Source organism: Artibeus jamaicensis, unplaced genomic scaffold (assembly GCF_021234435.1).
Source record: "Artibeus jamaicensis isolate MK-2021 breed Jamaican fruit bat unplaced genomic scaffold, CSHL_Jam_final contig_465, whole genome shotgun sequence".
Classification (NCBI taxonomy): domain Eukaryota; kingdom Metazoa; phylum Chordata; class Mammalia; order Chiroptera; family Phyllostomidae; genus Artibeus; species Artibeus jamaicensis.
Genome location: NW_026521843.1, coordinates 12,843,791 through 12,858,307, shown reverse-complemented (window position 1 = coordinate 12,858,307; position 14,517 = coordinate 12,843,791). Strand labels below are relative to the sequence as shown.

Sequence of the window (14,517 nt, the reverse complement as noted above, 5' to 3'; positions counted from 1 at the left end):
ACTTTCTCATTAAAACAAGTAAGAAAGTCTAAAACAACAGACAGGAGAACAATACTCCCAAACCATTAGTGATCCTGTACATTAATAACTGCCACTTAGAAAATGCAACAGACTAAATTCCTAAAGGCAGTAAAAATTCTATGGTGCCCTGAACTACAGATAATTAAAGATGGGCCAGACATTCATGGGGAAAACTACAAACTATTACTGAAGAACAGTGAAGACCTGCATAAATGAAAAGCCTTTATATTATTAATAAATAAGAATACACTATAATCTAGAGTCCAGAAAATAAAAATGTCAATTATCCTCAATTTCATCTATAAAAGTAAATGAAATTCTAATCCAAAATCCTGGCAGGATTTTTTTTAGGGGAAACCCAACCAGGAAAAACAATCCTGAAAACCATCCAGAGTGACTTGCCCGTTGCTCCATAGCCAGGTGGGGGTCTAATGGCAGTTCAAAGGCAGATCCCTGTCTCTGCAGAGACTTGGTCCACAACCACAGGAACAAACAAAAAGCAAGGGAAGGGGAGGGTCACAACCACTAATGTTCTTATTGGGAAAGGAAATAAAACGAGACGCCTGCATTATATCATGCACAAAAATAAACTCCAGATTAATTCAAACTCTAAATGTGTGTTAGAAGAAAATACATAAAAATGCATTTAAGGCCTTAAGTAGATGACACATTTCTTAAATAAGGAAACAAAAAGCTTGACACATGAAAATCTAAGGTTCTAAGGCAACAGACATCACAGAGTTAAGCAGACTGAGAGAAGTTATTTTCATCAACTATAAGCAAAAAACAACTAGAAAATCAAAAATAACTCTTACAAATAAAAAGAAAAAGGACAAAGAACCAAGAAGGAATATGGGCAAAAGCCACCACCAGAAAATTCACAGAAGAGGAAAACATAATGAGCAATAAAAATAAAAATTACAATCGACTTATCTAATCATCAAAAAAGGTATTAAAAATTATAACCCCATGCCATCAGACTAGCAAAAAACCTCAAGTGAAGAGATAACAGTGTAGGTAAGGATGTGAGAAAAAAGGAACCCACAATGTTGGCATTTGAAGAACACGTGGTAATTAACTGCCTCAGTTAATTACAGGTCCTAAAGAAACTCTTATGCATAAGACATGACATGTATATGAGGATGTTTGCTGCAGTGTTGGCTGTAAGGGCAAAAATTTGCAACAGAAAGGTTGTTTATCAATAGAAAATGTCTACCCGTAGGGATATGTATTTTTCAAATGTTGTACATTTGTATAATACAATATTAATAAAAAGGTAATTTAAATGAGGGACTTCTGGCCAAGATGGAAGCGTAGGTAGATAACACTTTGCCTCCTTGCACAACCAAAAGAAGGACAACAAATTTCAAAACAAAAAACAACCAGAACTGACAGAAAATCAAACTGTATGGAAGTCCAACAACCAAGGAGTTAAAGAAGACACATTCATCCAGACTGGTAGGGGGGGCAGAGTCGGGCGGCTGGGCAGACAGGACTCCTGGCAAGGCTGTGGCTGGGGGACCAGGGCGGGCAGGTGGTGGCTGGCAGACCCAATGAGGCAGGGGATGCAGACTGGGGAGTTCTGCATTAGCATGCAGATAAATTGGGGGGAACGAATGGAGATCAAGACAGACCACACAACCCAGGGTCCCAGTGTGGGGAAATAAAGTCAAAATCTCTGAGTGAAAACTCTCGTGGGGGTTGAGGCAACAGTGAGAGATACTTCCAGCCTCGCAGGAGACTCTGTTGGAGACACTCACAGGGTCTTAGAACATACATAAGCCAAACCATCCAGGAATCAACACCAGAAGAGCCCTATTTGATTGTGGGTAGCAGGGGAACTGACTGAAAACTGGCAGAGAGCCCAGCAAGCAGCACTGTTCCCTCTAGGACCCCTCCCCCACACACAGTGCCACCACACAGTGACGTGGGTTGTCCTGCCCTGCGCTGAGACAAAGAAATAGGGCCCAAATGAAAGAACAGATCAAAGCTCCAGAAAAAATACAACTAAGCGATGAAGAGACAGCCAGCCTACCAGATGCACAGTTCAAAACACTGGTAATCAGGATGCTCACAGAACTGGTTGAGTACGGTCGCAAATTAGATGAAAAAATGAAGGCTATGCTAAGTGAAATAAAGGAAATATACAAGGAACCAACAGTGACAGGAAGGAAATTGGGACTCAAATCAATGGTGTAGACCAGAGGAAGAAAGAAACATCCGACCAGAAAAGAATGAAGAAACAAGAATTCAAGAAAATGAGGAGAGGCTTAAGAACATCCAGGACATCCTTAAACATTCCAACATCCAAATCATAGGGGTGCCAGAAGGAGAAGAGGAAGAGCAAGAAATGGAAAATTTATCTGAACAAAAAATAAAGGAAAACTTCCCTAATCTGGTAAAGGGAATAGACTTCCAGGAAGTCCAGGAAGCTTAGAGAGTCCCAAAGAAGTTGGACCCAAGGAAGCACACACAAAGATACATCATAATTACACTAGCTAAGATTAAAATTAAGGACAAATCTTAAAAGCAGCAACCCAAAAGGAGACAGTTGCCTACAAAGGAGTTCCCATAAGACTGTCAGCTGAAACCGTGCAGGCAAGAAGAGGCTGGAAAGTATTCCAAGTCAAGAAAGGCAAGGACCTACATCCAAGATTAGTCTATCCAGCAAAGCTATCATTTAGAATGGAAGGGCAAATAAACTGCTTCCCAGATAAGGTCAAGTTAAAGGACTTCATCATCACCAACCCCTTATTATATGAAATGTTAAAGGGACTGCCTAAGAAAAAGAAGATAAAAAATATGAACAGTAAAATGACAACAAACTCATAACTATCAAAAACTGAACCCCCCCAAAAAAGAACTAAGCAAACAACTAGAACAGGAATAGAATCACCAAAATGGAGAGCACATGGAAGGTTATCAGTAGGGGAGTGGGATGGGGAGAGAGGGGGAAAAGGTACGGAGAATAAGTAGCATAAATGGCAGAAAATAGACAAGGGGAGGTTAAGAATAGTATAGGAAATGTAGATGCCAAAGAAGTTATATGTATGACCCATGGACAGGAACTAAAGGGGGGGAATGTGGGTGGGAGGGGGTGTGCAGGGCAAAGGGGAATAAACAGGTAATAGGACTAAATAAATCTATGTACATTTACATTTCAAGATTCATGCTGAGAAACTACACTGCAGAAAAATATACACACAGTGTTATACAGTATGTAAATTTAATAAATGTTCTATATTATTCACAGATAATTATATATACATAATTATTAAAAACAGATTGGAGGAATTAACTGTAGATCAATCAATTTATTCATTAATAGTTTTACTACTTTTACTTAAATAAGACTATGCAAATACAATAAAACATTAACAAATGCAAACGATACAGCAAAATATTATCACTCCTATGTGGTGGGTATATACAGTTTCCTGGTCTCTATCCCTCTATAGATTTTTTAAATGTCCTCCCCCCAAAAATTAAATATAAAAGACATTAATTGTATTTATTTATTCTTACATTTTCCTTTAAGAAGGACTGACTTTGAATATGGACATAGATAAAAATACTAACTCTGATTCCCCAAATCTGGCCTGCCTGGACACGTACCTATGACTATGAGTACTCAGGTTGCCACTCTCTATGACAGTCTGGACTGTAAGAGAAACCGTCACTCTTCTTTCTCCAGCCTGGAACCCTGTCACTGTCCTGTTAACACCCTTTTCTTCTTCCCATAAGAAACAAACAGGTAGTCCAATGACAAGGGTCTTCTGCTGCTTTATTATCTAGATCAGTGATTACCAACTGGGGCCATATTGCTCTCCCCGAACCCAGGGGACACTCGACAATGCTTGGAGACATTACTGGTAACCACAACTGATAGGACACTTTGGTTGTCATAACTGATATAAACATGCTACTGATATTACGTGGAAGCCGTGGATTCTGATAAACACCCTACACATACAGACACTGCACCCTACACCCCACAAAAAAGACTCACCTGACTAAGAGTAAAACAGTGTGCAGGTTGAAAAACCTTGCTTTAGATCCCAGAAGATAAATAGAATAAAATCTCAACTCTTCTCTCAGGGGACAAGCTTATTCTTTTGATCTGATTAACATTCCTTCTCTATCTGGCATTTGTTAGAGTCTCCTTAGCAATAATTCTCTTTTAGCATATTTAAGGTGATCATATTCCTTAAAACATAGAAACATTTAATTCTACATCCTTTAAAATCTTGATATATTTCTTAGTTCCACTAATACCACAATGCTCTAAGACAGCAGTTGAAGATGTAAAATGGATTTACTTACTAATGATGAATATTGACCGTGTCCTTACTATATACAAGCCACACACTGTGTTAGGAACTAGGAATAAAGTGGTGAGCAAGTACAGACAAGGTCCTTACCAAATAGCAGCTCAGTTTACAGTAGAGAAAGCCAGGTATTCAAGAAATAATCACACAAACCAGTAAAAGCTGAAATTATGGATCAGAGCTATAAAAATACTTGTGAGGCAGCTACATGAATGGTAGGTATTTGACATGACAGTTATGGAAGAGAAGGTTCCCTTTAAGGAAGTAATGACTGAGGGGCATCTGCAGAAGGTCTCTGTGTGGACTGCAGGAAATCTAGGCGGAGCGAGCTGCACTGAGAGAGCAGCACTGTAAGGGAGCTGGGGAAGCAAGAGAACATGGCGAGTGTGCAGGATTCAAAGGCAGCCAGTAAACTCGGAGCAGAAGAAACAAAAGCTCTAAAGTGGCAACGAAAATGATAAGGCAGCTGTTCCAGGAAAAGACGAAGAAAGAGTGTTCCTACCTTGATGCCAGCGTGTCACATGGCGATCCTTTTCTCTTATGTGAGTCTGGGTTCGCAGGGTCAGATGAACTGTCCCCAAGGCCACTCATGTTGAAAAACTTCACACCTAAAAAGAAATGACAACAATAAGAAATCTATCCCAATGAACTTGAAAACCATAGGGGAGGACGAAGCTCCCTTATGTTAGAAAATACTAAACACTGTAATCTCTCAATGAACAGATCACTACAGCCAACACAGAGGTATCTCCGTCTAGACAAAAGCACAGGGGCATCAGCTATTTAGTGTGTCTACACTTTCTTTTCTGTATCTGTAAAATAAAATTAATCATTCTTTGTGAAATCATACAGATCAATCAGGGTGAAAATACTGTTAGGATAATAAAAGAGATACTGAGATTTTTCCCATGCTTTCTTACTTATGTAAATGTAAAAACTAAATGTATAAGTGGGAGTTAGAGAACTTTTTATATTTATTTATTTTAGACTCCACTTGAAAAAGGATTTAAAACAACTTTTATTCATAAGGTTTGAGATTTGATATTGATAGAAAAATAAATAATACATATATGATCAAAATTAAAGCAATGAACTAGACTTACCAACTTGGAATTCTAAACTCCTAACCTTGTGTTTACATAGCTAAGCGACAAAGATCGAATGGTTAGTTATGTTAAGATCTTGGTGTAGATGCCAGAGGACACAAAGCCATTTCTCCTAGTTTGCCAGCCAGACCTCTCTCTCACATGTTGTGCCAGTTACTGACTGCACTTAGAGATCTCCACTGATCTGTCCCTACCAACTGTTATTCTCCGTAGACGCTCTAGTGAAATCCTATCCAGAATCCTATCCCCAGCCTTATATTCATTACTACTTCTTGGATTTTATTAATGCCAAAGAACATTTTATCCATTCTCTTTCACCCATCTATCCTTGTGAAAGAAAACTCTTGTTAAATGGAAAAAACCTCAAACTTCTCCTTAGATTCTAAACTTATTAAACAACTACAGTACTGTATGTTGAAAGCTGCACTTACAGAGTTTATTACAAAGAATTCTGAGATCCATAAGAATCTCTCACATGACTTTAGTAAGTATGTCTGAGTAAATCCTTTTGCTTTAGTGCTAAAACTGGCCCCCAAAGACAAGTTGTTGTTCAGCCAGGACTTAAACAATGCCTTCCTGACCTCAAAGCCCATGCTGTTAACCAGCATGCTCCAGTAGGGGGGGGGTCCAGTAGCTTCTTCCACAGGGAAGCGACATCTGAGCACAAATGGCTTTGCTGCAGTTTATAGGATAGATCAGAGAAGTATGAGCAACTGGAATTGCTCATACGTACGCTCAGAAGTATGAGAAACAAGATGAAAGGTTCTCTGTTAATCTAGAATGAGGTATTTGGTTCCAAACTAGAGTCCTGACAGTATACGAGATTGAAGGAGGGGACAATCAGAGATCTCCCGTTCAGGTAGATGGATACCAATTAGAAATCATGAGTACAAGATTAAAAAAACAACAAACAAACTACAAGACTGTAATCCTACGAGTTGGAAATTTTCCTGAACTGCACTTCTAATATGGAGACATCAGAAATGTGTCTTTTTGGTTGCAAACACCAAGATTTGTCAATTTTTATTTTCTACATATTTCTAAAATCCACCCCTTCCTCATTCTCCTCCCATCTTCTCTCCTAGACTACTAAAATAGCTTCCCAGATGGTCTCCCTGACCAGCAGAATAGGCTATCAAAAATTAAGTCTGATCATGTCACTCTCGTGCTTAAAACCCTTCACTAAATCCTCTCTGGCCACAGGACAACATTCAACTTCCTTAACACAATATACAAAGTTTATATCAGCTCTCATCTATTGTGTTGTCTGTTATAGATTTTGGTGAGTCACTAAACACCTGTCCAATCAAGTGTTTATATATGTTATAAACATAAAGAAACATATAAATTATATATTATAGGTATGACATATATAAAAAGATTGTTTTATACTACATATACCTATATATACACATATAGATTATACATATTAATTTTAGTTTCAACCCAAAGGAAAAACTTTAAAAACAAAATCCTTGGTAATATCTCACGCTCCCAGTAAAGGTAAAAATTAGTCAGAAAACTCAAAATTTGTCTCGATGTAGGTAGTTCAATTTAGCCACTAATATTTATTGAGCTCCTACTATATGCCAGTCCCTATTTTAGGTACTGGGATTATAGTTGTGAATAAGGTTAATAAAAATCACTGTCCTCACAGAGCTACATTCTGTTGTGAAGGAGAGAGAAAATAAATAAAATAAAGAGTATATTAAAAGGTGATTAGCGCTATGAAGAAAAATAAGGCCACAATAGAGGCTCAGGTGTACGAAAGGGGAGGGGTAGCAATTTCAAGCAGGTCGTTTGGAAAGGCCTCACTGGGAAGGGGAGAGGGGAGCAGACTTGAAGGGGGTGAGGAAGAGGAAATGGTATCTGGAAGAAGAGGTTCCTGGCAGGGGGGAAACAGCCTGAAGGCCTCGGGCGGGAGCATAACTACGCTTCTGGAAAACATGAAAAGGATCAGTGTGGCTGGAACAGAGGAGTGGGGAGTAGGAGATGAGATCTGACAGATAATAAAAGGCTGTATTATGTAGACCTTGAAAACCACTTTAATGGCTGTAGCTTTACTCAGTGAATTGGGCAATCTTTGGAGGGTTAAGAGCAGAGGAATGACAAGATCTGATTTCCATTCTAAGATTTCCTCTATGAAGGATAAATACAATCTTTCTTATCTCAATTTTTGGTATCTAAGTGTCCAACTGCTAAATGGGTATTTCCATTTGGCTATCCCACTGTAAACTCAAATTTCAACATGTATAAATACATGATGGACTTTTAAGTTCCAGATTTCTAGTAATGATAAATAAATGAGAAGAGCTGCATTATGGATTAATGCCATCATTTAAAAAAACCTGTTAAACCTCCTGTCAAGGGAGAGAGGAAAGGCCTATATTAGGAAAACAATGACACTTTAAGGTGGACAACCTCAATGCAAAGCCAAATATACCCAACTTGGCACAACAGCCACCGCCACAAAAAAGGTGTTGAAAGACCCAACATGGTTTTTTAGCATCCATTCTGATACCCAAATACTAAACAATAATCAGCTAAGTAATATATACCTGTAATTAATAAGACTGCTACTTCTGTTCTTTTTTAAGTATATTTTATTGATTATGCTATTATAGTTGTCCCATTTTTCCCCCTTTATCCCTCTCCACCCAGCACCCCCATTCCCTCCAGCACTGCCTGCCCCTGCCCCTGCCCCTGCCCCACACCTAGTTCATGTCTGTGGGTTGTGCAGACAAGTTCTTTGACCTCTCCATTTCCTATACTCTTAACTTCCCCCTGTCTACTTCATTCGTACCTACCAATTATGCTTCTTAATTCCTGTACCTTTTCCCCCATTCTCTCCCTTTCTCCTTCCCTACTGTTAACCCTCCATGTGATCTCCATTTCTCTGATTCTGTTCCTGTTCTAGCTGTTTGCTTAGTTTATTTTTGTTTTTGCTTTTTTAGATTCAGCTGTTGATAGTTATGAGTTTGTTGTCACTTTATTATTCATAGTTTTGATCTTTTTCTTAGATGAAGTCCCTGTAATGTTTCATATCATAAGGGCTTGGTGATGAATGAACTCTTCTAACTTGACCTTATCTGGGAATCACTTTATCTGCCCTTCCATTCTAAATGATAGCTTTGCTGGAAAAAATAATCTTGGATGTAGGTCCTTGCTTTTCATCACTTTGAATACTTCTTTCCATCTCCTTCTTGCCTGTAAGGTTTCTTTGGATAAATCAGCTTATAGTCTAGACTGCTACTTTCTTTTCTGATCAAGAGCCATAAAAATATAAATGAGGTTAACCAAATATCACAAAGCAAAGAAGCCACTTAATTTTGTTTTCACACAAAAATAAAATGTAAATATTTTTAAATTTATTAAGACAAAAGTGAAATTACATAATAAATTTATAATAAAAAAGCATCAACTCTAAACTTTTCAACAAAAGTAGAAATACAAGAGAGAAGAAATTGATAAACAGGAAAGAAAATGAAAGACAGGACTTTAGGGTTTGTTAAAACCCAAAAGAAGAGTTGGCTAAGTCCTACTTCACTCTCAGGGGCCACTTTTTGTTTCCTTAGCTGTCCATCTTCTCCATCTCCAAAGACATCAGGTTATACCCATCTGGAATTCTATTGGCCTTCAAAATAATTGTAGGCATGTATTTCTTAATAAAGTATGGTATAATTGCATAGAAACTATAATTCTCTTTGTTCTCTTCTCTTCTAGATTGTGAACTCAAAGCCAGTATGAGATCTTTTGACTATATATTCAATTCCTGACATTATGCCTAAAAGATATAGAAGCCAAGTTATTAAATTATGTCACTATATCATTTAAAATTTTTAAAGGATATTTAAGATTTTTTAATGGTTAAATCTTTTTCTATAATTGAGAAGTTGAACTTTCTTGAAATTCTTGTTCTGTTTTCAATGGGAAAAAACACAAAAAGAAAAAACTGACCTTTCTGGTCTAGAAATTAGAGAACATCTCTACTAATTTTGAAAAGGTAAAGGCCTACTATTTTGGAGAAACCACTTACAACACTTGATAGTACTGTAGAGACACAAAGACATGTTACAGGTATACAACTGTAAATGTAAATAATACAATCTCACAAACTGTAATTTTGAGCAACAAATAAATCTGGATTTAAAACGAGATTCCCCCTACTGAGCTCCCCTCAGACTACTGGCTGGATATTGACATCTGCTAAATTTATCTAAGATTCTGAGACTGAGGAGACATCAGACAGCAATTTGAGAGTAGCCAAACCGGCTGGCCTACCAAAATAAGAGCCAGTAGTAAGAAGCTAAAGAGAGAGTCACCAACAATTTGCTGATGATTCTGGTATGAACTGCTTTCTATTTACAAAACAATAAACAGATAGTAGAATGCAAAACCTCTTATGAGTGAAAACTATTTAGTTGTTCTTTTTGTGGAATGGCTTTATATTTTGCAGTATGAGTACTTAAATAAGGTTCATTAAGAAATGCTGGTTTAAGGAAACCAATTTGCATATCACCTTTTAAAAAGGGATAAGGTTTCTAAGTAAAAGTACCCTGCTTATTTAAAAAGACTTGCTAAATTATACCCAAACAATCTCACGCAATCTCTAGAGAGCAGTTTTAGGAACTAGAAACCACATCTATCTCTGTTCAAATGGACCAGACTAAACCAAAGAGGTGGGGCTGAAGAAATAGGTCAGTGCTTTGTATTTCAGTTGAGTTACACGTTTCTACATCAGAAACTTGTTACTCATCTCCCAGATGTAGCTAAAAACAGCATGATTTGAAAAATAAGTAACAGTTAATAAATAACTGTAATAATATACTTTCAAACGCTTAGCAGGCAATTAGCACAGAGAAGCACAGATGAGAGGGACACCTCCCCAAGCTGACAGTCACTCAGGAGTGTCTCACAGGAGAAATGATACAGAGCTCCTACGCTGGGTAATAGCGACAGAAATGTGTCCCCAGGGGCTGGGGGTGGATGGGTAGCGTGCCTGACTACGGACCGGAAATGTTTCTCAAACTGAAGTCGTCCACACCTATGGTTCTCTGAAAGAAGTTTTCAATTTTGTCTTTTCATTTCAATGACAATTGAAAGAAATCCTTCTTGTGTGTTCAGAAAAAATGGGGACTTCAGGATTTTTATTGCCCTTTTTGTGGCTAAATTTTCATTGTTTGGATATACCACATTTTGCTCATCCACTGATGGTCATTTAAATTTCTCCATTTGGGGCCTATTTATCAATAATGTTGCTGTGCACATTTAAATGTAAATTTCGTGTGAACATATTTTCAGTTCTCTTAAGTACACACCTAGAGGTGGAACCACTAGGTCACACTATAACTCTCTTGAACTTTTTGAGGAACTGTAAAGCTGTCTTCTATAGTGGCCGCACCATCCCTCACCAGCAATGTACAAGCAACCAGATTACTCCACATCCTCACCAAAATTGTTATTTTCTGTCTTGCAATTTTATTTTCACTATAGCTAACCTAGTGGGTGTGAAATGGTATCTTTACACTTCCCTAATCACTCATGACATTGGCCATTTGTGTATCTTCTTCAGAGAAATGTCTATTCAGGTTCTTTGACAATTTTTTTCAGTTGGTTTACTGGTCTTTTTATTGTTGAGTCTTAAGAGTTCCTTATGTTTGGGTACTAAAGCCCTATTAGACACATGATTTGAAATATTTACTCCCATTCTGTGGGTTATCTTTTTATTTTCTTTACAGCATCTTTCAATAAATGAAAGCTTTAAATTTTGATGAACTCCAACTCATCTGTTTCCAACTTTCCCTCCCTGGTTTAACGAGGACCACGCCTGGGATTCCTTAAAGGCAGTTTCTACTGATTGCTGCTTTCCCATGTTTTTGCCATGTTTTTAGTTTGTCTGCAAGTCTAATTTTTTTGTTTAAAATAACAGGTATTTTCAAGCTAATGGCTGAGTAAGGATTTCTGTAAACATCTGGAAATAAAAATCCTTTTTATTTATTTATTTCATTTCTTTGATTCTATAAAATATCAAGTTTTTCTTAAAGTGTTTTCTATAAAATAAAATCCTGTGCAAAGTCTTTTAAATTTATTATGCTAACAAGGACATTATAAAGGATTGGGTAACGATTTCTAAAAGTATGTAATGTTTAAAACAATTTATTTAATATATTTATGTTTACTACTAAAAGCTTATTCTACAGATTAAGAGATAATGCTTTCTCTGTATTTATTTTTTCTAAATGAAAAAAGTGTAAAAGTTTGTTGTTTGGTTTTTTATTAACAAATATATAGAAAGAAGAGGAAAATCAAATAGTTTTTTCAACTTAATATTTTAAAGTCCTTACATTAACTTTATTTAAAATATAACTTTTTAAAGATAAAAAATAAATATATGCATTTGCCTTGCTAAAATACCCCTGGTAGGTATTAATTTGTTACCATAAAAAAAATAGAATATGAAATAATATTTGTATAGCTATCTTATTAAAAGAATTTGGCAAAAATACCTTCAACATTTCCTTGAAAATTTATAAACTCATTAGATGATTCCAGTTATCTTAAAGTGACATTGGGTAATTATAAATATGTTGTACATGTCTTCCAAAAATCAGGTGTACATTGTTCTAATTTATAAAAAAGATGTTGGAATTTCTTTTTTTTTTTTAAGATTTTATTTATTTATCTTTAGAGGGGAAGGGAAGGAGAGAGGGAGAGAAACATCAATGTATGGTTGCCTTTCGTGCGTCCCCTGCTGGGAACTGGCCTGCAGGGAACCTGCCTGCAACCCTGGCATGTGCCCTGACTGGGAATCGAACCGCGATTGTCTGGTTCGCAGGCCCGTGCTCAATCAACTGAGCTACACCAGCCAGGGCCTGGAATTTCTTTTAAAAAAATTAAAGCCAGTCTTCCTGACTGCAGCTACCTATGTAAACAATAAAGTGAATATTGGATATTTACTTGTATACACATCGAACACAGTTTATTTATCAAATAAAGTGAATATTTGATATTTACTTGTATACACATAGAACAAGTCTAGCAAAAGGGTAACAACTTTTTTAACAAATGATGACCATAGAGACCAAATTAAGTGATAAAAATTTCAATGTCTCTTTCCACCAACACTACTCTCCTTCACAGATTCAGATACTAATGAGCAGAAAAACAGCTAGAAGCTGGGAGAATAAAAATCAGCCTGTAACATAGATAATCCACAAATGATTATCCAAAAGCAAATAATCACATTTATTACATAAAATTACTCCAATCTCTAAAATAATTAAGCCCCTGATCAGAAGTTGCTCAATTTCTCTAAAATATTTCAGAAACTCATTTCAGAATACAGTTTGGTTAAATATGCACATATAAACTGATAAAGAAAATAAGTATGTTGAAAAAAATTTTTAATCCTAACCTGAGGATATGTTTACTGATTTTAGAGAGGGAGGAAGGGAGAGAGAGAGATACAGATGTGAGAGAAAAACATCAGTTGCCTCCCGTTGGTGCCCCTGACCAAGGATGTAACCCAGAACTTTGGGTTGTATAAAAGATGCTTCCACCAACTGAGTGACCCAGCCAGGGCACTATACTGAAATTTGATCTCAATGCTATAAGGTAGCAAAAGTACCAAAATAACAGAGTTGCATGGGTAAAAATCATTTGCAAAAATAATGCAATTATATTTTGAGGGCACTAGAAAACTATCAAGTCAGGTAAATCTCCAGTTAATTTCAGGGTCATTCCCTCCAACTGAAGAGGAAAGGGCATGGATAAAATTAAAATACAAATCTACACAGTATACTCTTCTTCACTGCCCAAATGTATAGAAAGAATATGCATTTTTAAAAGCCCAGCTTGAAACTTAAGTCATATCATTTGATTCAAATATATTTGTCAAAAGCATTACGGTTACCTATTAAAAAAATGAAAAAGAAGTCTCCAAGCATTTCAGGTGAATATCTGGTTAAACAGCATCAGTATCTGCTCAATGATCATATGAATGTATTTGGCTATAACTCGCCCAGGGCAACGTGCCCCGTATGTGCCTCAGATGCTCTTCTCTAAAATGGATTACAACGCTACCTACCTCATATTTTATGTGTAGATGAACTAGTAAGGTTTATGAGAAAATAATGTAAGTTAGATGCTTAGAACAGTGATTGGCACATAGCAAATCCTATAAAAGTGTTAATAATCACATTGTCATCATCAGACCCTCTCTATCAGATAAAACTGTTGAACTCAATCACTGAGTCTGTGAGGTAGAAGTAATAATTTATTATTGTTATTATTTTAATTTTATTTATTTATCTTTAGAAGGGAAGGGAAAGAGAGAAGGAGAGAAATATCAATGTATGGTTGCTTCTGGTGCATCCCCTGCTGGGAACTGACCTGCAACCCAGGCATGTGCCCTGACTGGGAATCGAACCGCGATCTTTTGGTTCACAGGCCCATGATCGATCCACTGAGCTACACCAGCCAGGGCTAATTTATTATTATTTTATACTTTATAGGGCAGTTGTGGGGAATAAATGAGTTAAAGCATTTAAAACTTTACATATTAATACAATGTCATATCCTTTAATGAAACGCATACTTAGGGCCTTACATTTTCTGTGAAACTTTTTATTATTTTGTTCCTCTCAAATTCTTTGTTACTACTAACTTTATACTGCAGATGTGGGAGCAGGCAAGACAGGCATTTTGTATATATTTTTTCTCACATTTTTTAAATTGTTGTTCAAGTACAGTTGTCTCCATTCCCCCCCACAACCACTCCCCACATTTTGTGTATTCTAAGCGGTTTAACAAAAGGTTAGAGAAATGCTGTGCTAGGTGATCATTGCTGAGGTGCCTTATTCTGAAATTTTATAAATCTTAGACTTTTGTTTAATTTATAAGCAATGTTTTCATACTTACTATTCTATGGAAAACACTAGAAAGTGAAATTTGAGTTTTACATGTTTAGAGATAGTCTTTAGTTGGTCAGGGCACATACAAGAAATGCATGAATAAGTGGAGCAACAAATCAGTGTGCCTCTCCCTCTTCCCCTCTTGCTTCC

General features: G+C 36.7%; 1 protein-coding gene across 7 annotated transcripts in view; it reads right to left on the bottom strand.

The window, feature by feature from the left end:
* Positions 1-14,517, bottom strand: part of NCOA1 (nuclear receptor coactivator 1) — a 212,313-nt gene that overhangs the window by 80,183 nt on the left and 117,613 nt on the right. For all 7 annotated transcript variants that reach the window (XM_037146740.2, XM_037146739.2, XM_037146742.2 and 4 more), the window contains one exon: positions 4,852-4,957. In XM_037146740.2, coding sequence (XP_037002635.2) covers positions 4,852-4,940 — 89 coding nt within the window. In that variant the 5' untranslated portion in view covers positions 4,941-4,957. The remainder of the gene's footprint in view (positions 1-4,851; positions 4,958-14,517) is intronic.